The sequence below is a fragment of the Alosa sapidissima genome, chromosome 3 (genome assembly GCF_018492685.1).
Source record: "Alosa sapidissima isolate fAloSap1 chromosome 3, fAloSap1.pri, whole genome shotgun sequence".
Taxonomy (NCBI): Eukaryota; Metazoa; Chordata; class Actinopteri; order Clupeiformes; family Clupeidae; genus Alosa; species Alosa sapidissima.
In genome coordinates, this window is record NC_055959.1 from 6,284,096 (window position 1) to 6,311,312 (window position 27,217).

The 27,217-nt window shown below is 45.5% G+C and overlaps 1 protein-coding gene across 1 annotated transcript; it reads right to left on the reverse strand.

Annotated features, from left to right (window-relative positions):
* Positions 1–624: 624 nt before the first annotated feature.
* Positions 625–26,419, reverse strand: LOC121704659 (multidrug resistance-associated protein 1-like). Its single transcript, XM_042085060.1, has 31 exons — positions 25,998–26,419; positions 21,477–21,653; positions 20,687–20,812; positions 19,591–19,728; positions 16,018–16,143; positions 15,677–15,738; positions 15,265–15,396; positions 14,578–14,784; positions 12,986–13,163; positions 12,402–12,563; positions 12,032–12,124; positions 11,108–11,311; positions 10,717–10,863; positions 10,301–10,388; positions 9,531–9,600; positions 8,975–9,101; positions 8,189–8,365; positions 7,913–8,080; positions 6,731–6,914; positions 6,425–6,497; positions 6,165–6,282; positions 5,589–5,796; positions 4,915–5,225; positions 4,185–4,384; positions 3,903–4,029; positions 3,551–3,652; positions 3,313–3,459; positions 3,070–3,228; positions 2,195–2,361; positions 1,672–1,866; positions 625–1,383 (listed from the first exon to the last, which is right to left on the reverse strand). The coding sequence occupies exons 1-31, from the start codon at positions 26,037–26,039 to the stop codon at positions 1,275–1,277; spliced, it is 4,524 nt and encodes a 1,507-aa protein (XP_041940994.1). The 5' UTR covers positions 26,040–26,419; the 3' UTR covers positions 625–1,274.
* Positions 26,420–27,217: the final 798 nt, after the last annotated feature.

Genomic DNA, 27,217 nt, shown 5'->3' on the forward strand with positions numbered 1-27,217 from the left:
GAAGTGGCACTGCACATGGATAAAAGTACTAGTTTGACATTGCCACATTTTCATCCTTTCATTTCATAGTTTGACTGCAGTTTTTGTTCTCAAAGAGGAAAAATGCATAACATACAAAAATTATATCAGTCAGAAAATAGCAAAATAATGTAATATCCAACAGTAGCCTATTACAGTACAGTGAATTATGTGTATTGTGGTCATTTGTATCAGTTATATGTTTGTAAGACACATTTTTCAAACTGAAAGATAAACAAAAGCCAACACAGAAGCAGAATGTAATTTCAATACAAAATTTGACTGTAGATCTTTGACTGTATTAGCCTACATTTAAAACAAAACCTGTTAACTGCACTTCTGTCCAGTGGTGTCCACTTGTTGTATATTCAGATAAGAAGGCAAAGCCTCTTGTCATGAGGTTGTCAGCGATTTACCAACACTTGAGAGAACCGTATATATTTTCTGTATTGTTTTTCCAACACAATGATTCTTTTCTTCCTATGGATTTTTTACATGTGAAAATATTTCAGTTACTAGTAAATATTCCCTTTTCTCTAACATGCTTGCACTAAAAATATTTGACAAACGTCAGTTTGATTCGATGTTTAAAGCTTAGCGAACAAATACAACAGAATCAGTCCTGTTTAATTTTTCACATTATGAAATGACTTCAAATTACGTCCCTGATGAAGGCCAACGGCCACTGGTGGCGACATTCACGTCTGGATTTGACGCACAAGAGATGCTCAAGACCATTTTTCTAAACTTTGGCTTCGACGCGCGTCTGATGCCGCCAGTGTGGTTTACTCCGCTGAAAGTAATGGAATTCTAAACTATGCCGTCACTTGATGTGCGTCAGACCCCGCCAGTGGGCGTTGGCCTACTCTCCTCAGCGTCACTGGTGTGCTCCTGATTATCTGCCACATTCATTTCAATGAGCCCCCTTTTGGGTATCTGCTCTCATGGAGATGGGGATACCTGCTCTCATGGAGATGGGGAGCAAGATGGGGATAGCTCACCTCAGAAAAGCTTCAAAGGGGGTCACACCTGTGACCTCAACACCAGTCAAGGTCAAAGGTTGCCAGAGTTCTGACCTCTTTTGCTTGTCCTGCTGCTATTGGAAAGTACATAGTGATGTTTTAGCTTGTGTTTGTTTGCTTGTTTGTGAAGTCATCAGTATGCTTGTGTTTGGAATGGCGTGCACTGGTCACAGCGGCCATCTGGAGGCAGGAAGGAACACGCCCCTGCTGTAGATTCTCCCCACCGGGAGAGCCTCACACCAGCCCAGCCTCGCGGCACATCCTGTAGAACTGCCCACGCTGACTGATGAGGTTCGACGGGGAGTCCATCTCGACCACATAGCCTCTTTCCATGACAATCACCCTGTGAGGAACAGAGATTTCGCATGTGACGGGAAGACATGGTCCTTCAGTACTAGCAGAGTATTATTCAGTAATACCAGAGTAGACCTATAATTCATATCAATGGGAAATATTCAGGAGTAAAAAATTCAATTCTACTTTGTGAGGGAACTCATTCGTTTTTTTTCCTGCTCTTCAGGAAATGTATTGACAAAACAATGAATTAGCTAATTAACAGAATGCTTGACCGTTTTAAACTATGGCCTAGCATCCTAGTTTTGAAGGTGTGTTCTCCTTCTGTTTTCCTTACCTGGTGTAGTCCATGATGGTGTTGAGCCTGTGGGCAATGGTCAGGACAGTGCAGTCCTCAAACTGGGTGCGGATGGTGGACTGGATCAGGTTGTCCGTCTCCACGTCCACGGCTGCTGTGGCCTCGTCCAGGACCAGGATCTTGGTCTTGCGGAGGAGAGCGCGAGCCAGGCAGACCAGCTGTCGCTGGCCCAAACTGAGGAAGGAGAACAGAGAGGTGATGAGAAGAAGGCCCAGGCAGATGTTTTGTCTTCTTCCTCACAAGCAGAGGCATTATGAACACAAACTGGGAGATGGTGAGTTTTTACTCTAAAAAATTGTTGCAATGAGAAGTGAAGGGTGATAGAAGGGAGGGTCACATCAAATTGTTACAACAACACCTGGCTATCTATATTTTTCTGTCAAACATATTCAGTATAATAAACCACTGAAATATATCATCATGTGAATGTGTTAAATCACCAGACAACCAACCAATCTATCCAGAGACAATTGCTTATTGTCTATATTGTCTGAGAGGATACCTGAGGTTTTCGCCACCTTCGGAGCATTCGTGGTAGAGTTTGTCCGGCAGACCAGAGACAAAATTCTTCAGGTGGGCGAGCTCTAGAGCTCTCCACACCTCCTCGTCAGAGTAGCCATCAAACGGGTCAAGGTTCATACGGAGAGTGCCTGAGAACAGCACTGGGTCCTACCGAACGAGAGGAATGGAAAATAGGTCAGATTTTGAGATCTTCCACAGGGGTTTTTGTCTGTTTCCAAAAAAACGATGTGAATTGAGCCTGTTCTTTCAACACAACATACATGTCATATGTACATGTAAGTAATTAACTGGTACACTTAATAGGTTTATTCCACTGTATCAAAGAGTAACAAGGTTGTAGCAGCACAGCTGTTACATGTACACTGAAGACAATGAGGCCTTGACTGGAGCTAAGAATGGTTTGTATATCAAATCTATCATGACCAGATTTACCCCATCCAGCAGGTCTCAGGTTTGCCTCTGATGAAAATTTAGGCAAATTGGCAAAGTTTTGTAAAAGCACTCAGTATTACAATGTAACAACTATATGTAGGTACCCACAAATACATAATGCAAGTACAATGATAGTACCTGATAGTACATGTTGTTACACAGGTTGTACCACTGTACCTAATTAGGTAGGTACACTATAACAGCGACACATTAAAATAAAGTGTTACCCTTACAATTGTCTTACATAGTCTATGATCTATAGTACATGCAGAGAAGAAGTCTCCCATTTGCATTCAAAAGCAGATGAGGTGTCTCCTGTTCACAGACGGTCTCTAAAGGCATATTGTTTTAGATGATCTCTAAAAGATTGATCTTTAAAAGATTGATCATTGATCATTGATTATTGTATCTTCTGTACTGTACCTGTGGAATGATGGTGATACGAGACCGCAGCTCGTGAAGACCTATCTCTGCAATGTTAATACCATCAATGTGGATCTCCCCCTTGGCTGCCTCTAGAATGCGGAAGATGCCCTGGGTAAGGGAAGATTTTCCTGCTCCAGTTCTTCCAACTATTCCAACCTACAGAAAGAAGAGTGAGGCTTTCATTAGGACCAGGGCCATGACCCAGTGTTAACCCTCACCTATTGTTGTGACTAGACTGACCTTCTCTCTCTCTTTGATGAGGATAGTGATCTCCTTGAGAGCCCAGTCCAGACCCTTGCGGTACTGCAGGCCATATTCCCGAAATTCAATGGTGCCCGTTCTTGGCCAGTTAGAAGGCATAGGACTGCTCTCCAGCTTCCAAGGAGCCTGTGAGACGGACGACATGTTGAGTGTTTGTGAGACATTTCTGAATTTTATTTCAAGTTTTATTGTCAAAATTTATTTGCAGATGACTTACCTCTTTTGGTGTCTCTGCATATTCTTTCACTCTCTCGACTGAAACGATATTATTTTCCACATCTGTCCAAGAGCGCACAATCCAACTCAGGATTCCAGTGACCTGCATTGTATTTAAATGCACATACTGTACATTAAATTGGTGGGTTGGAATTATATACCATACTACCGGATTAGGCAACATTTCAAACCGCATAATCATAAACCCCATAATCATATACAGTACATTATACCAGACTTGAGAGTACTAATCCATTTTCAAGCGTATCTCGAATAAGATCTCGAAATTAAATTTTCAATGTGTGCAATTATCAATGGATCATCTGATCCATTTGCCAGATGGATCCTCTCACCTGGAGGGAATGGGACACGGCCAAACCCACGATTCCGGGACTCAGGGTCGCTCTTCCCCAAACAGAGAGAATGGCAGCCGCAAGGACCAGCAGGTTGCCAAGGAACTCCAGGTTCACCGCCAGCCACCTATTGAAAATGACAGTGGAGGCCCTCAGACAACGGTGTCAGATGTGTAAACAGACGCCCAGGCCCGTGGCTATGACAGAAACAACCATGGCCATGAGGGAGGACAAGAACCGCACTGTATAGAAAGTGCTTTGTCCCTGACATGACAGACTGACCTGGTGGCCACGAATCTAGGGAAGTAAGAGGTCTGATTGTGGTCCACTCGGCTGTTGGCCTGCAGGATGAACCGGGGCTGCTCGCCAAAGGCCCGGATCACGCTGGCTCCCTGCACCGTCTCGTTGAAGTGGGTGTAGATGGGCGAGCGACTCACTGACTCCAGCCGACGGAGCTGGCAGGACGTGGCCACGTAGAAGCTCTACAGAAGAGAGAGAGTGAGTGAGAGAGAGAGAGAGTTGGAGAGGAAGTAGAGTGGAGGAGTGGGGGAGGAAGAAGAAGAGGAAAAAAATCAGCATGGTTGGGTAAGATGTGGTGGTAAGCTGTAGCGGACATCTATTCTGGAAAAAACAAACTGGTGTAATTATCAGGGCTGCAAGGAAACAAGGATTTCATTGTTAGCTTGCCAACATTTGTGAATGAAACTGTTATTGCGGTTCTCTTAAATTAAGCAAGATTCATAAACCCTCATTAGGTAACTGTAGCCATCTTAAAATAATATTCTTTAAATGTATTAAAGCCAACCCGCCTACTTAAAAACATTTCAAGTCCTCTGTTACTGTATTATTAATAGAAAATACTAACGGCTAAAAAAATTGAGATATACATATAGATCCACCCGTGGCAAAACAAAGAACAGCCATGTTTTTTCATATCTTTAATAGGCTTATTTCTGAAATTGATGGCTGTATGAGATATTGTTCATAAGAGTCACTTGTAATTTTCACATACTTGTATGAAAACGTAGAAGAGCGCGAGTGGTAGCAAGATCACGCCAGCGAACGGAGTAGCCATCAGCACGATGATGCAGACCTCCAGCAGCTTGAAGACGTAGCCCAGCATCATGCGCAGGCCGTCGGGAATCATGCAGTCGATGGCATCGATCTCCTTGGAGAAGCGGTTCAGGAGGTTGCCGCTGGGCGTGCACTCGAAGAAGGACATGGGAGAGCGGAGTACGTTGTTCAACAGGTCCAAGTGCAGGTGGCGGGCTGCAATGATTCCTCCCAGAGAGATGGCCACCGTGGTCCCAAAAATGGCCGTTCCTGGATTCAAGGTCAAGGTCAAAAGTCTTTAATTACTACTACCACCCATATTATACCGGTAATCATCACAAATTGATATCACCTACACTTAAGGATGCAGGAAATTATCATAGAGAAAGGTTTGTTAGTTCATTATTCTAGCTCATGAACAACCACACTCATTACAATCACAACAAATCAATATCACACACTTAAAGAAACAGCTAATCAAATTACCCCCTGATATATAGCTCCGTCTAAGCTACTATAATTCCCATTCAAAGAGCCAGCATTGCTGAATTTGACAAAAAGTCCAATAGATTCTATATGTTAACCAGGATGTCAGGGCTCAAAAATGGTCGGTTTGACAGTAATGGGACTGACCGTGTGCGAATCCCAGTGCCCCGAACACGCCGAGCTTCAGGTCGGTGTCATGCTGTGTGCCGTTGATGATGGGATCATCGGCCCACACACTGAGCCAGTAGTTGTAGCCCAGCGAGGCCGCTTGCTGGAAGGCGTAGAGGAGGAGGATGGGGAGGGTGAGACGGAGACCCACGGTCTTGAAGTACTCCACGTACATCTCCAGCTTCACCTGTGCATGGGGAGCAAGAGGAGCTTTGTGAGGGGGGAGCACACAGGAGGTGGATGGGACGATCAACAGTTCTTTTGTGGAACTTTCTAGAGCTCTTTCACCCCTACTGTTAAGTGAGATCTTCTTTCTCAAATGTGTCTTTCAGAAATGTAAAAGGCCACTTACAGTATGACCATGACTAGGATGACTGATGCTTTAAAAATTCATATTGAGAAAATTCATATTTAAAAATGTAATATTGAGAAAATCAAGTGTACTGCATAATTTAAGAAGCATTAACAATGTCAACAATTCAAATCAAGCAACACGTCTTTGGTTGTTGTTGTTGTTGTTGTTGTTGTTGTTGATGTTGTTGTTGTTGGACTCACCCTTCCAGTGTGGGCCTTGTCAGCCTCGGTCAGTTTGCCCAGCTCCTCCTGCTCCTGCTCCTGCTCACTGTCAGGGATGGCCTCCATGTTTTGGAGACTGGCACTGCCCATGTCTCCGCTGGGGGCGCATAGAGGTTTATGAGCGGGGGGCACGACTGGTCACACTGTCACCTGACTATCATCACTGAGATATCTAAAGACAGTTGCGCAAGTATTCAGAATATCTGAATGGATACAGAGTGAAGGGTGTGTTTGATTACCTGATGAGCTGCTCTTGAGACAGGTCTATTGAGAAATCAGTCATGCTCAGACGTGACACTGACTTCCTGGTGCCTGAATTAAAGAGACATAAAACATAAACTTCATCAGTCTTGCTTCGTGTTGTTTATGGGATAAGAGAGGCTCATGTACTTTTCTCAGGTGCTATCCCTGTTTTCCAAAGGCTTAGTGTAGAAATTCCAGGAGACTGTTTGAACATGAGTGTCTCTGTATTCAGTAGAGCATCTCTTTTTAAAAATGTGTGTAACATGACAACTTAAATCGCTGATTGAAAGAGGCCATTTCACCTTTATGAGTGCTGCTCTCTCTGCGGTCACTGATGGCGAAGGCTTTGATGAACTCGGCAAATGCGCCCTTCCTCGCGATCAGCTCAGGGAAGGAGCCGGCCTCCGTGATCTCGCCATCCACCATCACGAGGATGAGGTCGACCTGGGGCAGGAAGCTCAGCCCATGGGTCACCAAAACACGAGTCTGTGGGAGGACACAATAAAAGACTAAGTACTTGGTGTGTACTTAAGTGAGTGAGTGTGTGTGTGTGTGTGTGTGTGAGAGAGAGAAACAATGCATTGGAAGCCTGCCATGTGTTTTTAGTTTAGTTAATGAACTGTTATGGAAGTACTGAACTTACACTAGCCTATTTATTTACTTTTTTTTTTTTTTTTTTTTTTAAAGTGTATTTTTTGGGCTTTTTTGCCTTTATTTGGACAGGACAGTGGAGAGTGACAGGAAGCAAGTGGGAGAGAGAGACGGGGTGGGATCGGGAAATGACCGCAAGTTGAATTCGAACCTGGGTCCCCGTGGGCACTCGGACCTGTATATGGTACAGACCCTGTAGCCTGCTGTGCCACAGCGCCCCCCAGCCTACTCATTTACAACTTGAATTTGACAAACTTTATTTGTGCCACCAGATTTTATGTGCCACCATACTTTTAATTGCACACAATGTTAGGGTTAGTGGAAGCATGTGCAAATTAAAATGAGCTAAAATATTAGTCATTAAAACAGGGTTCCCAATTTTTAAGTCAAATGTAAAATTCCATGACTTTTCCCTGACTTTCCCTGACAAAAAAAACTGAATTTCCATGACTTACTGTAAAAATGAATAGTACAATACACCGATGAATGATTTCAGAGCACCTGCATAGCGTTCAAGAATCTTTTACTTTTTTGGAGCGGGAGATGAATAAATAGGTATTGAATAAACAAAGATGGGCTACTCAAGTAAGCAGTAAAGCTAATAACCGGATATACACCAATTCTGTGTGGAAATATATTTGTATTAATGTATTTTGGCAAATAAATTTTAAACTGCTACAACAAAATTCTCTGATATTCCATGACTATGCCCCAAAAATTATAAAATTCCCTGACTTCCCATGTCTGGAATAGACTTTGTAAAATTCAATGATATTCCAGAAATTCCATGACCCGTGGGAACCCTGTTAAAATAAATCAGAATACCAAAATACCTTGTTCTTCAGTACTCCTCTGGGACCAATGACTCGGTCAAAGATGTGCTGACCCACATGAGCGTCGACTGCAGACAGAGGGTCATCGAGCAGGTAGATGTCAGCCTTCCTGTAGATGGCGCGAGCCAGGCTGACCCGCTGCTTCTGCCCTCCCGACAGGTTCAAACCCTGGAAAGCGATTGCAGAAATACAGTGTCACTGTACAGTGTATTTGTGCTAAGTAGCCATCTTGGCTCTTGTTGATGCAGATCAGAAGACAGTTGGATTGAGCTGTACCTTCTCTCCGATCTCAGTGGCATCTCCTCCAGGCAGGATCTCCAGGTCGGGCAGGAGGGCACAGGCCTCCACCACCCGCTGGTACCACATGTCCTTCTTCTCCTGCCCGAAGACGATGTTGTCCCGCAGGGTGGCGTTCTGGATCCAGGCCTGCTGGGGCACGTAGGCCACTGAGCCCTGCACACAGAAACAGGAGAGGGTTTAATTAGGGCAGGTTTTTGGTGTGTACCTCATGCGCCATCAGTGGGAAGCGGCAGCAGCTTAGCCTGGTGCTGTGGTCGTCTGGGAATGGAAGGGCACTCAGGTTATTTTGAGTACAACTATGGGCGGAAGAAAGAACATTCTGAACCTGCAGCTGCTCCCAAAGGATGGGATATACTGTACTTTAGGAGCTTGCATAACAGCCTCTGTTATTTATGGATAGATTATATCTGTGATTTAAGGATACAGTAGATTTATACTGGTGATTTACTGATAGATTTGAATTGAAGTGTAAAGTGCTTTGATGGACTGTAGAGTACTCTCAGCACTCTGAGTGTGGTAAATGCTACAACTGCAGTCCATTTACACTCAAAGCCCCTGTGGTATCTGAAAGTTGGCCTGTAATTTTAGTTTGCTTGTGACATTGTTTTGATGGCATAGTGTGATATGCCTTTAATCATGACATGCTCTCTCTCACTTGTATTTGTCATACTAATTTGTGTTTGCCTGAAAGAAACTTGTGAGTCGATGACTTTTCTTAACTGAAGACTGTATGTAACTCCCATTGACTGACATACACTGTACCTTCACAGTGACTTGGCCTTTCCTCCGCTCTGTCTCTCCCAGCATGGCTGACAGCAAGGATGACTTCCCGCTCCCGACATGGCCTACGACTGCCACCAGCGATCCACACGGCACCCGCACATTTATCCTGCAGGAAGACATCACCACAGAATGCCATCAATGCTAACCGCTAATCACACCTATTAAGATCAGTATGATACGTGGGGCAACTTAGTGAGCAATGTTGCTGGGTAACCACATAACCAGTTCCATTTAGTCTGATTGGATGATCATGACAATGTGCCTACTGATGATTAAAGTTCCTCAGAAAATGTATTGTTGCCCAATATCAATGGGAACATCCCAGAACCACAGTAATGAGGAACACAGCCCAGCAACTTTGCTCCAAAATTTGGCCCATACCATCAGCTTTAGATGGTGGCAAGTGGGCCGCAGCTAGGTGACTGATCGAAGACAACATGTTGTTTACTGGTAGATTGTTGGTTGGTAGCTAACAATGAGGCCCTGGAACGTCAATGGGATGGAATGTTTACTGAGTGTGGTGGTTCTGGTTTACCTCCTCAGACATGGAGGGCCCTCTTTGGACCAGCTGAAAGTGCCGTTCTCTATGGTCACCCCGTCGCCATCTGGTGAGAAAACAGACAAATGTGACGGAACTAGAACAGAGAGTTCTGAAACTACAAAACAGTGCGTAGCCTATGTCAACAAGGAATGAAGTCATCTCCCCCTCTTTCCTAAGTAGCTGTGAGATGCATTAACAATTTGGTGCGGCAGGGAGAGGACTTGGAATTGCAGAAGCTGAATTCTGTTTTGGCAAATTCAGTCCATGCTTGGCTGTAATTATATTGCTTTTGCTACACAACTGGCGGGAGGGCCGAAATATCAGGTCCACGAATAAGAGGACTATTTTAATGGCACCATAGCTTTGCAATCTCCAAACTCCATTTTCCTGTGTCATAATGAGATCATGGGCAGGGGCATGCAGTCATGTAGCTCTAAATTTCAACCACAGTCTACACCCCCGCGGTGCCCACATAATCTCACTGCCACAGAGGGCGAGTTATTCTCCCTAATGACATGTAATTCACAGCCTTTAAAATGTCTCTTTCAGACCTATAACATCAGAAAGCATCTATATTTTATTGAAAATACTGCAATATCATGACTGCAGATTTATTGCAGATTTTTATTTTTATTACTCTGGGTTGGTCTTTTGGGTGCATGCCTATGATATGTTTATGACTTTAATTGAAACGTGAGATATTTATAGAAATGTTATTACATGCATATTAAATGTAGGTTTTAAATGTGTGATTCTTGCCATACCAGGGCTGAAGGGAGCTTTCTCTACACTGCCCGGTTTCAGCTCGTCTTGACAGAGAAATTTCCCCAACCGTTTCAGTGACACAACCGCCTAGGACAAACAAACAAACAAACAAATATGCATATTTTACCATCATACTAAAAACATATTATCTTAAGGTTCTATATAAAATCTGGACAAGCTCAACAATACGTTACTTTTCCATGTGGCCATGACAATCAACAATCATGTCGTTCAGCAGCTCAGATGTAGAGGCATAATCATTCTGTCTAACGAGCATGTCAAGGCTTTCACTCACAAAACCAACTAGAGTGGTGACTTGAAATGCCTGAGACTTTTCTCTGGTCTTTCTATGGACTCACTGTAATTTGATTACCATTTTTGGCAGTGCGGTCAACAGAACTGTGATTGACAGTACCTGCATGGTGGTGCTCATAGCAAAAGGCAGCTGGCTCAAGGGGGTCTTCAGAATGTTAATCAGCGCCATGGAAACGAAGACCTTCTGTGCATCCAGAACATTCCGCTCATCAATTAGCACATAGACTCCAAACATGGCAAAGGCAATCTGCAGACACAGAACAGAAAAGCCATTGGTTGTGCATCTCAAGGGAAACATATTACATCATATGATTCAGGTCTGTGTTCTCTCTGGTTTCAGTTGTTACCTATAAAATGGCTCAACCACCAATCATCTCTGTGGCCCATCATAATAGTTTAGCTGACAGTGGACATGGTGACCAGCTAACATCACATTGTTACTGGACAGTATGCTCTTACAGTAGTCCGAGGAGGTGCCATGTGAACCATACCAGGAAGGAGGAGGCGTTGAAGGAGGCGAACGAAATGGAGTACAGGATCTGAGATTTCTTCAGAGCCTTGAGCTCGTGCTCTCTGTAGCCAATCACACGCTCCAGAAAGGCCTTCTCCCAGGCGTAGAACTTGAGGATCTTTATCCCGCCCAGAATCTCATTCATCAGCTTGATCCGGCCATCCATGTACTTCATCTGGACCTCCTAGAAGAGTCACACACACAGATACGTAAGTTTGTTGTTTTCAATACATGCACCCTCAAAACTATCCTTGACTAGTAAAGTAGCCTACTGTCAGACTGTCAGACGTTACAAAGCATCTTTCATCTGACTGTAAACAACCTGAATCTACTGTAGCATATACATACTGTAGTATGCATGAGAAGAAGTGTTTTGCTCCAGACATGTCCAAACAGAACACAGACATATTAATCAAGCTGCACTGATCAAGCTGTGGTCTTGACCCAAAGGAGAAGCACACAAAAACAGTGTTTACATAACATGAGCTGGTCTGAATCAATACTACGTTCAATTTAATATCGTCATGACAGTGGCTTCCATTTTACAAGACCAAAAGAGTCAAGTGTGTGGCTGCCAAGTGTTTTATTATTGAGGCCGGGGGAGTAAATAAAAGAATGTAGCCCTTTCTTTACGGCAATGGGAAGCTCTTTGTGGTTGTTTTCCACAGGCATTAAACAGGGCGCCCATCAAAGGGGCAGAGCCTACAGAGAAAGCCACACACTCACGCCACTTTCTTTTTCTCCCTGATGGCTCCCAGCTGTGGGATGGGCCGCAGAGAGAGAGAGAGAAAGTGACTGAGAGAGAGAGAGAGAGAGAGAGAGAGAGAGAGAGAGAAGGAGCTCTAAGATCCTCAGGTCTGTATACAAACACACAGCTACTGTTGCCCTGAGGAGAAACTCCTACCTGTAATTTGCTCCGCATCTTGGCGATGAAGCCATTGAGGGGGAAGATCAGGATTACCGTGGCGATGCCAGCCAAAGCTGATGGCCCTAGGCGCTGTTCAGGGAAGGGAGGATCATTACACGCAAGGCAATTATATACTTAAGGTCTTAAGATCCTTAAAGCGTTTGTTACAAAGCCTCACACTACATTTACAAACATGAAATAACTAAAGCTAGCTCTGATATAAGTTGCAGTAGTAGTTGATGGCTTCGACTTTTAAATAGTTTTAAATATTTCCCCATTGCAATACTATATGTTTTCATTACATGAAATCCTTTGAGGGTATATTCTAGTCAGTTTGGTTAATTCATTGTCTCATGTTTGTTGTTACCTGCCATAGAAAGAAGAGGCATAAAGCAATCTCAATGGGAGCCACCCAAACTGCATTGAAGTACACCACAAAGTCCATGAGCTTCTGTGTGTCAGCTGACACCAAGTTTACAATCTCCCCCACTGTACACGACCTGCGAGCGGCACTGTTGATCACCAGGCACTGGAGGAGACAGAGGAGAGGTCAAGGAAGGTTCCAGAGTTTGTCAGTAGAATCAGTAGATTAGTAGCGCCATTGCTTGTTTGCTTGTACACCGGCAAAATGACTGGTCTATCAGTTGGGTACAACACTAGATGGAAAGGACCTCCAAGAATCAAATTTCCTCTTTTTGAAATTCCAGTATGGACTATGGGTTTACTGACCTTCCTCAGCAGTGCATATGGCATGCTGGTACTACATGTTAGATTTGTACAATAAAAACGTGGTAGGCCTTAACTCTGGCACCAAGTCTAATCTTCACTCTTTATTAAGGTTGGCATGACTAACACTAGCAATCCTGAGGCCACTGAGTTCGTGTTTGATATGCGTGTGTGTGTGTGTGTGTGTGAGGGGGTGGGGGATGCTCGGTTGCAGTGTCCACGTACCTTTCTGTAGATGAGGCCCATGACGGCGGTCTTGACCCTCATACCCACGGTGAAGCAGGTGTACATGTACTGATGGTTGAAGAGGGACTGCATACAGGAGAGCAGGAACATCAGGAAGGCGAAGAGGTAGCCCTTCCACAAGGGGGCGTCTTCATCCCTCACAAACCCCAGGAGCAGGCTGTATACACACACACACACACACACACACACACACACACACACACACACACACACACACACACACACACAGACATCCACACATGAAGGCACACACAGGTACCCAAACAAACACACACACACACACACACACACAAACACATCCCACACACACACACACACACGGCCAAAGAAAACAGAACAGATTTGGAACCATTACCTACTGCCATGTCACAGACGTTTCCTCCCTAACCCTGGAGGCACGAGACTAGACTGCAAAGTCAGCAGCGCTGCCACCCCAATGGCCTCAAATCGCCTTGGCAGCATGCGGCCCACAGGCCTTGGTTCCCACAGTGGCTGCTCTTTAACTCTGACACACGGCCATAGTCTGCGCCCGGCAGGAAGCCCATAAAAACACACCATCATCGCAACACCGTCCATCTGCCTGGCCACTGGCCCCAACGGCGGCTGCATCTGCAGCAGCGCCGAAAGACTAGGAGGACCCGTGGTTCCCAGAATACCCAGTCTGGCTGAAACCGGTGTTGTGTCGGCTGTGACTGTGATAGTTTTGGTGTGTTTTGTGTGTGCGTGTGTGTGCGTGTGTGTGTGTGTGGGGGGGGGAGGCCACAGCTCTGCTGGTTTCTGCACACAGTCGCTGGAGACTGTCAGCAGGGCAGGACCTCTGCCTCTGCCACGGCCGCCTCGCCTGCTGCGCTTGCACTTGACTGGTGGCTGTCTTATTGCGGCGGCGGCGGACGGGGTAGAGTCGGCCGTTAAAACCGCTAGAGCCGGTTAGAGCGGCCCGGGCTGCTGTGGTTCAGAGGCTGCGGGTAAGAGTTGTCTGGGACTTTATCTGCCCATCTCTCTCTCTCTCTCCCTTCTCTCTCTCTCCAACCTATCACATATTTCTTTTAAAAATAGCTTTGTTTCTCTCTGACTTTCTGACTAACATCTCTTTCCAGATTTTTCTTTTTGTTTACATATGACTCTTTCCCTCAAATTAATCATTTCTACCACCTCCCTCTCTTTTGGTTCTCACTTTCACTCTACCATTTTTCTCTCTGTCTGCCTGCTTTTTGGGCAAAGATATAATTAACAGAGGGAATGTGTGGCTTCACCACATTGGGCCCAAATGTTTTTCCTGCCTTCCAGATACCAATTGCAGGGGGCAAATCTCCCTGGAGCAACTTGGGGTTAAGTGCCTTGCTCAAGGGCACAACGGTGGCAGTAGGGAATTGATCCTACGACTTCTGTGGCCACCGCATGCTAGCCAAGCTCCTTAACCAGTATACTACCACCGCCCACCAGTACACTTAACCAGTATACTACCACTGCCCACCAGTACACTTAACCAGTATACTACCACCACCCACAAGTACACTTAACCAGTATACTACCACCGCCCATCAGTACACTTTGCAGAGTCTCATTCTCACCTCAGCACCTGTGGGATGGAGAACATGAAGGCGTCGTGGATGACTAGGCAGAGAGTTCCGGCCAGAAAGCACGGCCCGACGTTCCGTGCCAGCATGCGCAGCAGGCAGAACCCAGAGCTCTGTTCCTTCCGGAGTTTTCTCAGGAGCTGCGTCTGCTCGGTGAGTTTGTAGCCCACGGCCTGAGCGGCATTCAGAGACTTTTCCTGCCTGTGCGCACACACACACACACACACACACACACACACACACACAGACACACACACACACACACACACACACACACACACACACACACACACACACACACATACACACAGCCCCACCAGTCAGTGATGTAACTCAGACTTCGCAACCACTGCTGCTGCTGCTATTCCTTTTGGGGTTTTGTAACTGCTGGTTACAGTACAGATCAATGATCTCTAATGCCACTTTAATCACACTTCATAAGCAGCAATATTTAAAGAATAATTGGTCAATGGTCAGAATGGATCAGTAACAGTATACAGTGATTTGTCTATTTGAGGACTCAGACCACAGAAATTGACCAAGTTGAATCATGGGAATGGATAGTGATGAAATACACAGGCACAGTGTGGCAATGCTGTCATCTGATGTGGGTGGTAAGGATGTTTTGGTATGGTCATGGTGAGTAAGGATGGTCGTCATGTGGTATGGTGTGTGTCTTACTGTTGGAGCTTGGCACATTGCTTGGCCCACTCGTCCTCCAGGTCAGCGATGATCTTGTCTGACGTGTCCTTCTCCCGGAGTGGCCACAGGTCCTCGGCTTTCAGTGGTGAGCGATAGCCCTTTACCATTAACCTATGGGAATATATATGTTTCACTGCTACCTGTTCTCTTCGTAGTTACATTGTATGATAATGCACCTACCGGTATTCACATTCGCTAGCTGGTTGATTGTTGGACATTTGTTTTTATAGATGAGTGGATGGATGGATACATGTATAAATGGAATGATGAAGGGATGCATGTATGAATGGAATCAAATGATAGAGGGATGGATGGATGGATGGATGGATGAACTAGGTTGTTAGCATACCGATTGACTCAACTGATCACAAACAGTTTCTCCCACACTTACCCACTGTACCACCAGAACAGTATTCTTGACAAGAACGAGGCGTCCTCTTCTGGGCATGGGTTCTGTAGGAACAACCCAGCTTACTCAATAACACAGCAATCGCATGTATTACAAAAAAGAGCCTCATGTTCAAGATGAAATAAGACATAATTGTAGTGTAGTAAATGTGAAGATACAGTATCTGGAGTTGCTATGAACCTGGAATAAAGCAAGATGCCTTTTAAAGGCTAAGGTTATGGGAAGGTTAGTGAGGGTGGCTAAAGGCCCATAATCCTGTATGGCTTTTAGGGATACGTGATGGATAGGCCTCATGAAGACGCCCATGTGTCTGAACACTGTACCTTGCCAAAAATGGGCTTCCTGGTCCGTGGGCGCTGGTCAGCAAAACAGCTCAGGATCATCTGAGCCAGCTGCAGGGAAAAGTAGACGAAGAAGGCCACGAAGCGCATGGCATTGGTGGAGAAGCCCTACAACACACACACACACACACACACACACACACACACACACACACACACATTAATACACATTAACATACATATGTTCATTGGGCACCGCTGAACAGAATATGGTTGTAAACTATCTGTAATAATCGTAGTGTAGCATACCATCATTTAGCATTCATCTGAGGTTGAATGAATTTAGTCAATTTGTTTTTTTTGCTTTCAACTTTATGTAGGTTTTACATCTAAATCAGCAGGACACCAATAGGTTTACAACAAAACTCATTAGGATTCAAGAAATAATGAAGGCATAGTATCTTGTAAGAACGGCACATTCCAAGTCAAGCAGGTCTTAAATACACCAATAAAAAACATCAGGTAATGATAGACCAAAAATCTGCTCTGCGAGAATAATGCTCCACATTTTTTCAATTTCTCTTTATGGTGTATGCCAGCCGTGTAGTGGGAAAGGTAAAGGTAAGGAATATGATGGGCAAAGACGTTAGTGATAAGGGGACTTAGTGAACAGTGGATGGAGCAGGGAAGAGAAGAAAGTGAGGGAAAGAGACGGGCAGAGAAAGAGAAGAGGCACTGAAAGAGGAAGGATAAAAAAGAGAGGGAGTAAGCGACAGCAGTAATATGAGCAAAACAGAGAGAGCCATGGAAAAAAGGAGTCAGTCACTGAAACCCAGCCATGGGATTCCCATGCGCCCTGCAGAGAAGCCCTAGTGGGCCGCGCCTGAGGTTGGCGCCTATTTCCTGCTCGACCATATGTGTCTATTTCCTGCTTCCTCCTCTACCATATCTGCGCACGGCTCTTCCGTCCGTCCTTCCACTCGTCCGGCCCTGGGAGCGCCTGCGTGAGGCCCTGCCGACGTGAGGCCCTGCCGACGTGAGCTTGGCACACCGGGCCCCCAGCCGCATGCCGCAGCGCAGTAGCCTCCCTCCGGCCCCCGCACCGGCAGCAGTGGAGGGTGGAGGCCCTCGGGGCAGGGAGTTCACCGGGCTGCGGTGGCTTTGAAGGACTCCCCGTTCCGCGGTCTCTCTCTCTCCCTCCCCACACACGCCGAGCCCTCGGTTGGGACACTGTGAGTGGCATCGTGGAGCCTGGCTGCAGCCCAGCATTAATGACTCACTCAATATACCACTTCATCCCCAGTGAGTCTTAAATCATAAGGCAAATAAACGACAACAACAAACAACAACAACAAAAAAACGCAGGAAAGAAAGGAAAGAAAGTAAGCAAGAAAAAGAAAAATAAGCCACCAAACCACTACCACCACCTCAACACATGTATATATATATTTATCTACACAGATGGATTCTGCATGGGAGAGTAATAAAAGCTTGCAGTCACGGCATCTATAAGTAGAGAAGGCCTGGTGAGGGCAGAGGCCAATGCACACTGAAAGGGAAACAGGGCCAAAGACAAATATTAACCACCGGAACATGTGGTTGCATGCGGTGTTTTGGACCAAAGTCAGTGTGTGTCTGTGCTCCTGCTAATGTGTTTGTGTGTGTGCGTGTCTGTGTGTGTGTGTGTGTGTGTGTCTGTGTGTGTGTGTGTCTGTGTGTGTGTCTGTGTGTGTGTGTGTGTGTGTCTGTGTGTGTGTATGTGTATCTGCAAGCAACTTCTTTGTGTGGGTTTATGGGTGGATGTAAATAGATGAGTTTATCTGAGTTGTTGCCTTTGTAGGGCTTTTTAGGGGTGATGTATGCACTACAGTAGTGTATGTTTATGCATAATGATATGTTTTATACTGTATATATCAGTGTTTGTGTGTGTGTGTGTGTGTGTGCGCGCACGCGCGTGTGTGTGTGTGTGCGTGCGTGCGTGCGTGTGTGTGTGTGTTTATAGGCTATACAGGTTTATTTGGTCACTTTACATAGAAAGACCAATCCCCAACCCCCTGGATGTGTTAATGTCGACCTTGTGCTGTGAAGCATCGCAGAGTCCGGTGAACACAAACAGGCCTGGCTGTGTTTTGTGCTGAGGCCTGAGATTTACTACGCAGCCACCCCCAGAGGACCTACAAAAAGCAATAGCGCTCCAGGGCAGGCAAAATATGTAGGTCAGTTGACTTCTCGAAGGAAATGTCAACACCAGTTTGCTCATTTACTTCGACCGCCACTCTGGGTCATAGAACTAAGTTTGGGCACCACAACTCCTGACCCCTTTTTAAAACTCCTCTGCTTGCTTGGATTTGGAGCAACAACAACAAAGAAAGAGAGACAGAGAGAGAGAAAGAGAGAGAGAGAGAGAGAGAGGGAGGTTTGGAGACCGATTGGTCATGCAACACATTATGCCACAAAGCCTGATGGCGAGTCCGCAAAGCTGGCATGAAGTTGTTAGTGTTGGCACCGAGGAGAAAGGGCATTGAGTTTACAAAAGCCATTGAAAAGAATTTGGCCGCCTAGCCAGAGCGTGAAATCCAGGTCTTTGTTTGCACAAGTGGACATCGTCGTGGCAATTTTTAGTGACAGATTTCCACACATCATGGCTCAGCATGGCAGACAAGCTTATTAACAAAAACGTCTGGTGATATAGGGCTTAAGAAGCCCTGGCATTTATGTTGCTGAAGTTACGTGCGCTTGTGGTTTTGAGCCATCAGACACTGCTATAAAAACAATGGTCTCGGATCTGCACCCGACAAGTGCATTCTCCACACTCCACACGGGCTGTGGCTGAAGATCTACAGTCCCAAAAAACCTGAGTCTGAGATGCGAGACATAAAATAAACTAAATGTATAAATTTGCCACAGGCCCGTATAGCGTGAACCAGACGCACACTTAGACTTTGTTGACACGTCACATACGACTGATTGCATCCTCCATGGGGGGCATGGGTGTGGGTTGTTAAATTAGAGTGCTGAGATGGCGGGGTGTCACACACCCACACAAACACACACACAGACACGTACTGTACACACACCCACACAAACACACACACAGACACGTACTGTACACACACACACACACAGACACGTACTGTACACACACACACACAAACCGGGGGGAGACGGTGGGTGGTGGTGGCATCCGCAGAAGTGCGCGGCCTCCCCCGCGGTCCGTTATCTGTCTGGAACTTCACCAGAAGTCCTGACCGCACAGGCTCTGCCCCCAGACAAGGCCGGGCATTCAGCGGACTGCTGAGGTAAACCAAGAACCGCCTACAACCCACTGGGGTGTAGGTTTAGGCAAACAGAGAGAGGGATTGAGAGAGACAGGAGTGGCGGAGGGAAAGATAGGAGCAGCTGGATGAGATCCATAGGCTCTTTACTTACGAAAAGGTTTTTCTCAGCAAAAAAACTACCAAACTCTTCATAAACGTCCCAGACAGACAGACAGAGACCGATATAGCTGGTGTACAGTAGCCTATAATCAGGCTGGTTGTGCCGTGTGCATTAGCATGTTTCGGGCCTTGGGAAAAGAACCTCAGGCTCTGGCAGGGCCGTCACATGACCACTTACCTCCTCCATGATGGTCTGGATGTTTGCCCTGAGAGGGATGATGGAGCAGACCACCGCCATGGTCCAGAACAGGAAGAGGAAGACGGATGAACGGCAGCCTTTCAAACGCTCCACCTGTATGACAGCTACCGCCAACACCTGAGAAAGAGAAGGAGAAAGAGAGAGATAGACAGGGAGGGAGGGAGAGAGAGATAGACAGGTAGAGGGAAAGAGGGACATAAAGTGATTAGATGAAAAGCTGATCATTTGCTTCCATTTTGTTCTCCTCAAAAATGTCGCTCCACTACTGCCCAGGCTATCTTATTTATCCATCTTATTTATATATATTTGTATCATATAACATGCAGATACCCATTTTGAAGGCCACCAACTGTTTGTCCACAGTGACTTCTTTGCGATCACAAAAAAATAAACTCCATGAATGAATTTGCGTTACTGTGGTAAATTATGAGTCTTGCTCTTGACAGTATTTATTGATTTATTTATTTTTTTTTCATAAAGGAATGCAAAAATAGCAGGAATGTGCCTATTTTCAGGACAGTAAAAGTTGAGTTATCGGCTGGGTCAGCATCCGTATAACTGCCCCGTGCTTCAGCCACTGTTGACCCTGGTGTCTACGGTGACCGCAGGTGAAAGATGTTTATTTATACGGGGAGGCCATAGGAGAGGGCAACCAGACGGAGCTCAGTCCTGGGTCACGGTGTCTGAGTAAGTCACACAAATGCTCAATCTCACACATCATGAAACATCTAGAGTCCCTTCACATTTCCACTGACCTGAGGCGTTGTGATTAGACATAACAGTTTTGATATATGTCTTTATTTGCTTTGTCTTTCTTGCTGCCCGGAAGACAAAGCAAATAAAGACATATTTTTTTTCTTTTCATGCCAGGGTGGCGGCAAGAGGAACATCTAAGCAACGCTCCTCTTGCGTTACTTCACAATGTCAACACCAGAAACACATAATACTATACTCGACAGAAAAGCGCACTACGAGTCAACCAACGCCCTGGCTTAGTTTTAGCTTAGGATGACTGCTAGGCCCTCAGGCTGTGGAATTGATGCGGGCGCCAAAACAGACGCGGACAGACGGTTACCATGGTGAGGCCACGTATAATGGGACTGAGGAGGAACACCATGTGATGCTCCAGCTCTGAGCTTCTCTGGGCCAGCAGGTAGAACACTTCCAGGAAGCCAAAGGACGCCAGACACAGCCCCAGAACCTGAGAGATAGAACAGACAGACAGACAGATATAGATCAAGAAAAAAGAGGGACAGAAACAGAGTTTCAGATACTTCCACGAACAACAAGATCTATAATCAGCAACCCGAGACATTCTTCACATTTTCGTCCGACGCACAACAAAACACCATACTGAGCTAAAACAGTTTTTACATAGTGCTACTGCAAGGGTGTTTTCAACATTTTTGGGGAACGGCTTCCGCTCTTTCCAGCATGGAACCACATTATGATGCTGATGACATTGTTGTATGTGTTAGTGGTGTCTGCGTGTTGAGAGTGAGACAGCTGCAAGTATTTCGACATCTTTTCCAAAAGTATACAATTGACTGCAACATATTTTGTCACACTTTACTTGGATTATCCTCTGTAGACTATCTAGATAAGCTATGATTATCTTTTGAAACGTTCTTTTAAAACTATTTATCACAATGTATGGTCAAGGTTAATGTCAACATGGTAACAAGTGTGGGATATAAAAAGTACATGTAAGTAAGTGAAAATCATGTCATGCTAGGATTAGGTTAGGCTTTTCACACTGTTTTTCACAGCTCTTTAAATATTTACTCAAACACCTCATTTGAACTTAGTGCAGACTCTTTGACCTGTGTCCGGCACGGGTTTGACGGAGACAGGCCCTGACTCACCGTTTTGGTGCAGCAGAGGCTGGACAGGGATATGCGCCCATGGTCTTGGAATTTTAGGAACAAAAAGTAGAAGGGCACCGAGAGCCACAGATAAAAGCAGGGAAACCACACCAGCACCGTGTGCTGGAAACATTGGGTCAGGTCAGGGTGCGGGGTGTACCACGTCAAGTTCCAGTCCTGAAAATCACACAAACACACATGAACTCTGTGCACTCTGTGGCTCAGTTCTTTTAAGAATTGTTTGCAATGGTATAATATTCTGCTTGACTTGGCCTCGGCCCACAGTGGGTGGTATTCATTTTTCAGCGATGACACACGTTCTGTAACTAAACAACCCAGATCCTCACTGAGGACGCAGTGGATACAACTTCCCCTGTACTGTAAATGCCGATGGGGTAACAAAAATCAGACATCACGCAAATTGGAAAATATAAGTCAGAATTTGACCTTTCATCATTATTCTATACAAAGAAAATGCTGATCATGTGGAAAGCTACATTTAGGAAACCGTTAGAAAACCAATGTATCATCAGAATAGTAACCAATGCTCTGTGGCCCTGGTGATCACATCTTGCTGAACGTCACTAGACATGCTAGCAACACCAGTTGCAGATGATTTCAGGGAAACACCTTTAGATGCTGTATTAGCCATGGGCGGTTAATATTTTTGGAATGAGCAGAAGGACTCAGGCTCTGACTTGTTCCATTGGAAACCTCAGTCTAGAATGTTAAGCACAAGATTAGACAACAAGCATTTCAGCAGCTGTCAAAGATGAAACTCATCGTTAATCGTCTCTCGTGTGAATGAGTCAGTTTCAGTTCCCCATTGTGAAGGTAGAGACTTTCTTGGGCTTAACTCTGACCCAATGGCGGCACACCAAAACCGAAACACAAGAGCTGACTTGGATTGTTTTTCCACTTGATGTTCAGTTTCTGTTTAATCAAGATGACCGATGAAGGAGTATATTTTTTATTCAAACACTATGGACATAATGTTTGGGTTAATGAGGCTAACCCTCATTTGTGAAGATTGGGAGGCAAACACAATTAGACACTGGACTAAGAGAGCCAAGGATGGACAAATCATCCTGCTGAGAATGGTCATTCACCTGCTGTGACCCTTTAGCTACATTCACACACCAGGTGAAACCCAGGGTGGTGTTAGAGTGGTGTGGGGGTGAAATGGGACTGAAGGTGCCAACCGCTTTCTCAGCCCAACTGTAGGGATTGTAAAATCCACAACCTTCTCAGAGAGCTGAGCAAATATAGCAACCAGAAGAATCTCAAGGCTCCCTCCAAAACCTACGGCTCCCACGGAAACCACGGTGACCAAGGTTGTTTGTTTGTCAAATCATGGTGACATTCAAAATGCTTAATATGCACATAAAGGCATTAAAATTGACCAGTCATATTCTATAGTCATAGTTCATTTTTCCGCTCTATCCTGCAAAGGTGGATGAGTGCACAGATGTTTACCAACTTGTATACAACATCTGGATTGTGTTTTCTAGTATGCATCTGGTCATAAGCATAAAGGATTAAAAGCAGACACCAGGAAAATAAAATGTTTGCGTTTTATGATCCTAGAGTGCTTACCGGTTCCTGGGAATTCTCAAGGTCATTTGAACTATGACTGACTTGTTCGATCTTAATGAGGAACTTTTTGAAATGCCTTGAAACAGTTTCATACATTTTATGTGCATCAACTCTTTAGCCCCCTGTTTGCCCAAACGTGGATGTTATTGCGGTTTCTCTGTTCACAGAGACTGTTCACCCCCAAAGATTGAGATTAGAGCACTGTACTGGCAAATACTGCACGCTGCCTAGAAGAAGGCTTGTGGTGCAGCGGTGTATGGGGGCTTGCCAGCTCTTCTGTGGAGGTCCCTACTGCCTGGTTGGAGAGAGAATACGAGAGAATAAAAGAGAAAAGGAGAGAGAGAGAGTAAATGCATTCCTTTCTGTATTACATTGAGTTGGTCTTTATGGTGCTAAGTGCAACTGTACAGATTGGTCTACAGGTTCCTCTGTAATCTCATACGTTTGGTGTGGATTCTCTCACAATCTGCTCTTTCCTATATCTATATCTAGCTATATCTATGTACAGTATGTCTAGCTTTCTTTGTTCTCCGCAGCCTGTATCTGTCAGATGCGACTGTAGCTTTTCATCACACATACACGCAAACTCTCTCTTTCTCTCTCACTCTTTCTCAATCTCTCTCTCTCTCACATACACACATTCTTTCTATCCTGCTGTTCTATCCATACACACTCTCATGCTCTCTCTGTCTTTCTCACACACACACACACACACACAGACATGGTCACTCTGAAATGAATGTGTGGTCCAAATATAGCGGATCCAGCTGGCTGGGTCCCTGGGCCTCAGTGCAACACCTTGCAGGGCGAGAGAGAGAGAGAGAGAGAGAGAGCGCTCTGGCGTGGCCACAGGAAGGGAAACGAGCACTCGTGTCACCTCTTCCCACTCATTTTCCTCCCAGCGCAGTACAACAAACCCTTCTATACCTTCTCTCTCTCCATCTCCCTCTCTATCCATCTCTCTCTTTCCTGCTCTGTCACCATCTCTCTCTCAGCCTGCCTCCTTGCTGCCTCCTTTTCTCCAATAGTCTCTCTCTCCCTTTCTCTCTTTCTCTCTCTCATCACCATCACTGTGACTCTTTCTCTCCTTAGCTGTCTGACCCTCTCAGTCTCTCCTCTCCCAGTGTATCTGTCTCCCTCTCTCACTGCTGTTTCTCTGGATGTCTGCTGTCTCCCTCTCTCACTGCTGTTTCTCTGCATGTCTGCTGTTTCTCCCTGTTCTGTGTCTCAGTCACATTGTACTTCTCTCTTTCACACACTTTCCCTCTTTCTCTCTCTCTCTCCATCTCTGGGACTCGCCGCTATGGCTCGGCACCAGGCTGGGATGCTACAGTGGGCTATTCTCTCTCTCTCTCTCTCTCTCTCTCTCTCTCTCTCTCTCTCTCTCTCTCTCTCCCTGAGGCATTGTTTGAGTTGGTCTCCTCCCCAGTCCTCACCACATTCCCAGGACGTGATTCAGGAGCCGGCCTGTTTGTGTACGCACTGCAGGCTGCGCACGGGGCCAACAGAGTCAGTCCAAAGCCCAGAGGGAAACCATGAGGACTGTCTTACATTCGGCCAATTAGCTGAGACAAGCATGTTGCAATATGATACGTTTGATATGCCCAAATATTTCTTTCTTGGGGGGGGTCAGAAATATGCCCAAATATTTCTTTTTTTTTCAACTGGGTTCATTTACATGCACAATATCTAACCTGTGCATAAGCAGAGCAGCATACAGCATGGTGGTGTGACTTTACTGCATTAGAGGGATGCCTTTGTATGGACCCCTTCTATACATGCAATATGGACACAGCAGTTTGGTGCTCAAATTCAGGGTGCGTTTGTAGAATGCATGCATGGACAATTTAGCATGGATGTTACCCATGTGATACGTGTATAGCCATGCAAGCAGCCTCTAATTGTGGCCATGTCACAACCCTGTCCGAGAATTAATGTATATTGGCATTAGGCTGTTAGAAAACTCCTTAATGTCACAATCATCATGTGAAGTAGAACAGATGTACTAACCCAGATAGGGTTAATCCATGATCTATTAACTTTGACTTCAGCAAGGCTGACATGAATAATTCGTTCAGTCAACAGGGTCTAAGTACAGAGCAAGATCACCTTCTGATTTAACATATTTCACATTTGAAACGTGAGTGTTGGATTTCCACACAAACTATATTAGCTTTTTCTCACTTCTCACTCAGTGAGACTATCCCTGACACACATCCAAGTGTGCAAAAGCCAAGCCAAGTCTGGTGCAGTCCAACCAACACGAGAAACTCTCACTGAGGAGCCCAAGTGCCTGCAGTTAACGTTAATTTAAGAGCGGTTCTTTTGGGACGGTTGGAGATTCTTATGTACTCCTCTGAGGTGCTTCTGGTTAAGCTAAATAACAGCCACCTGAGACAGCTCTGTTGGTTCATCATGAAATCTGGTTCACTGGGGTCAGTGAATCATGGGGAATCTGTGACTCGTGTCCTTGGCTTGTGCCAGTTAATGCAGACAGAAAAAAACAGTTGTCACTTCTGAGAATCAGTCTGAGACACACACCACTAATGCAAGCAGGCTCTTGCTTCATCAGTTCAACTCATCAATAGGACAAACAAACAGCCGCACACAATAGTCCCCAAATTAGTTCAAACAAACATCCAATAGTCCCAAACTTCTGTAATTGAACACAGAGCTGTTGGTCTAAACACCCTGCACATCAAACTTTCCAGCAATCTGCAATCTCATATTAATCCTCCATCTTCCAAGATAGCATCCAGTCTCTAAATTCCTTTCCATTGATTTATTTCTCTCCATCAGACTCATGTAAGCTTTTGGCAAATGGAACAAAGATAATAAAAAACTCATTGCCCAGTCTTTCACAGTACTGTCAGCAGTCCCCTCCGTCATCTACCGGGGGGCGGAGGGTGTCACTCAGGCACTTACCCAGAGAGGGTCCAGCCCGCTGAGACTGCAGAGGGCATCCATCCTTCTCTTCCTCCCAGGCGTGCTGTTTGCTTCACGACTCCCCTCCTCTCCACTCCTCACCTCACCACAGTAAAAGTCTCCACAGCTTCCCAGGCAAACGCCGCTCTAGGCAGAGAAAGCTGCCTTGCCCAGTCTGTGAGTAGCCTACAGAATGAGTTTGGAAGTGTGTGTGTGTGTGTGGGCTTTACTGTCTGTCTGTCTGTCTGTATGTGTGATGTCTATGTTTGAGAGGGGCAGTGTTTTTCAGACACTCAGTGTGTGTGTAATAGGTAATAGAGAGCGAGTGTTGGAGTTTTAAGTGTCAGCCTCAGCCGGTGAGTCAGGTTCGCTATGCTTCAGTGAGGACAACACGCCAGGCTTCTCTTGCTCTCTCTCTGGAACTCTTGTGTGGCTGTCTTGTTTTTGAGTTCTGGGCTGCCAGTTTTCTTCAACGCCCCCCCCCCCCCCCCTCCCCCTCTAAGGTGGGTGGAAGATATTTCTTTTTTTCTTTTTTCTTTTTTTACACACACACACACACTCTCCCACTGTCTCTTTCACCCACGTGTGCTGTGGTCAAAGGACCACAGACACTCCCCTATTGAGGGGAAGAGCACATCCAGACTTGCAAGCGTCTTCTCTCCTCCCCAACCTCACCAATGCTTTCTGGACTTTCCCCTCCCTTTTCATCTCTGGACATGCCCCCTAAATTAAGCCCTCCCACCACCGTCTTGGCCACACCCATTTGGAGTAACACATTAAATCCCTGCAGGCCAGGCTTCTATATATAAATTAAGTCAGATATCCCCCTGATACCTCACAACAAAAAGAGAGTCACTGACTCTTTGCCTAACTACACATTATTACACAGTTTGTTAACAAAATTGTCATGTCCATATACTTTACACTCCTGGGTCTATTTGTAATTGCTACAGGTTCCTGGTGGCTTCCTTTATTCTGAGAAAACAAATAATAGTATACCAGTATGATAGAGATAGTTGATGCAACAGGTAGGATAAATCTTCTCATAATCTATGCATGATACGTTCCCTCACCCAACATCTTTTGGAACGTGTTGTGGCGTGAGACATGGCAGAAGCATGTGTGGTCAGGTGACAGTGCCGACGCACTTGTGTTCATTCAGGACAAGACACTGTGCTGTGGGACACACTTGCGAAAAATGCACCGCGGCGATTTCAGCA

Excerpts from the sequence above, each read along its gene's own strand:
- LOC121704659 (XM_042085060.1), bottom strand. The coding sequence starts at position 26,039 with ATGGATGCCCTCTGCAGTCTCAGCGGGCTGGACCCTCTCTGG. Across the intron at positions 8,081-8,188 it reads CCACTGAGATCGGAGAGAAG|GGTTTGAACCTGTCGGGAGG; the intron begins GTACAGCTCAAT and ends ATCGCTTTCCAG. Across the intron at positions 4,030-4,184 it reads CCTAGATTCGTGGCCACCAG|GTGGCTGGCGGTGAACCTGG; the intron begins GTCAGTCTGTCA and ends CATTTTCAATAG.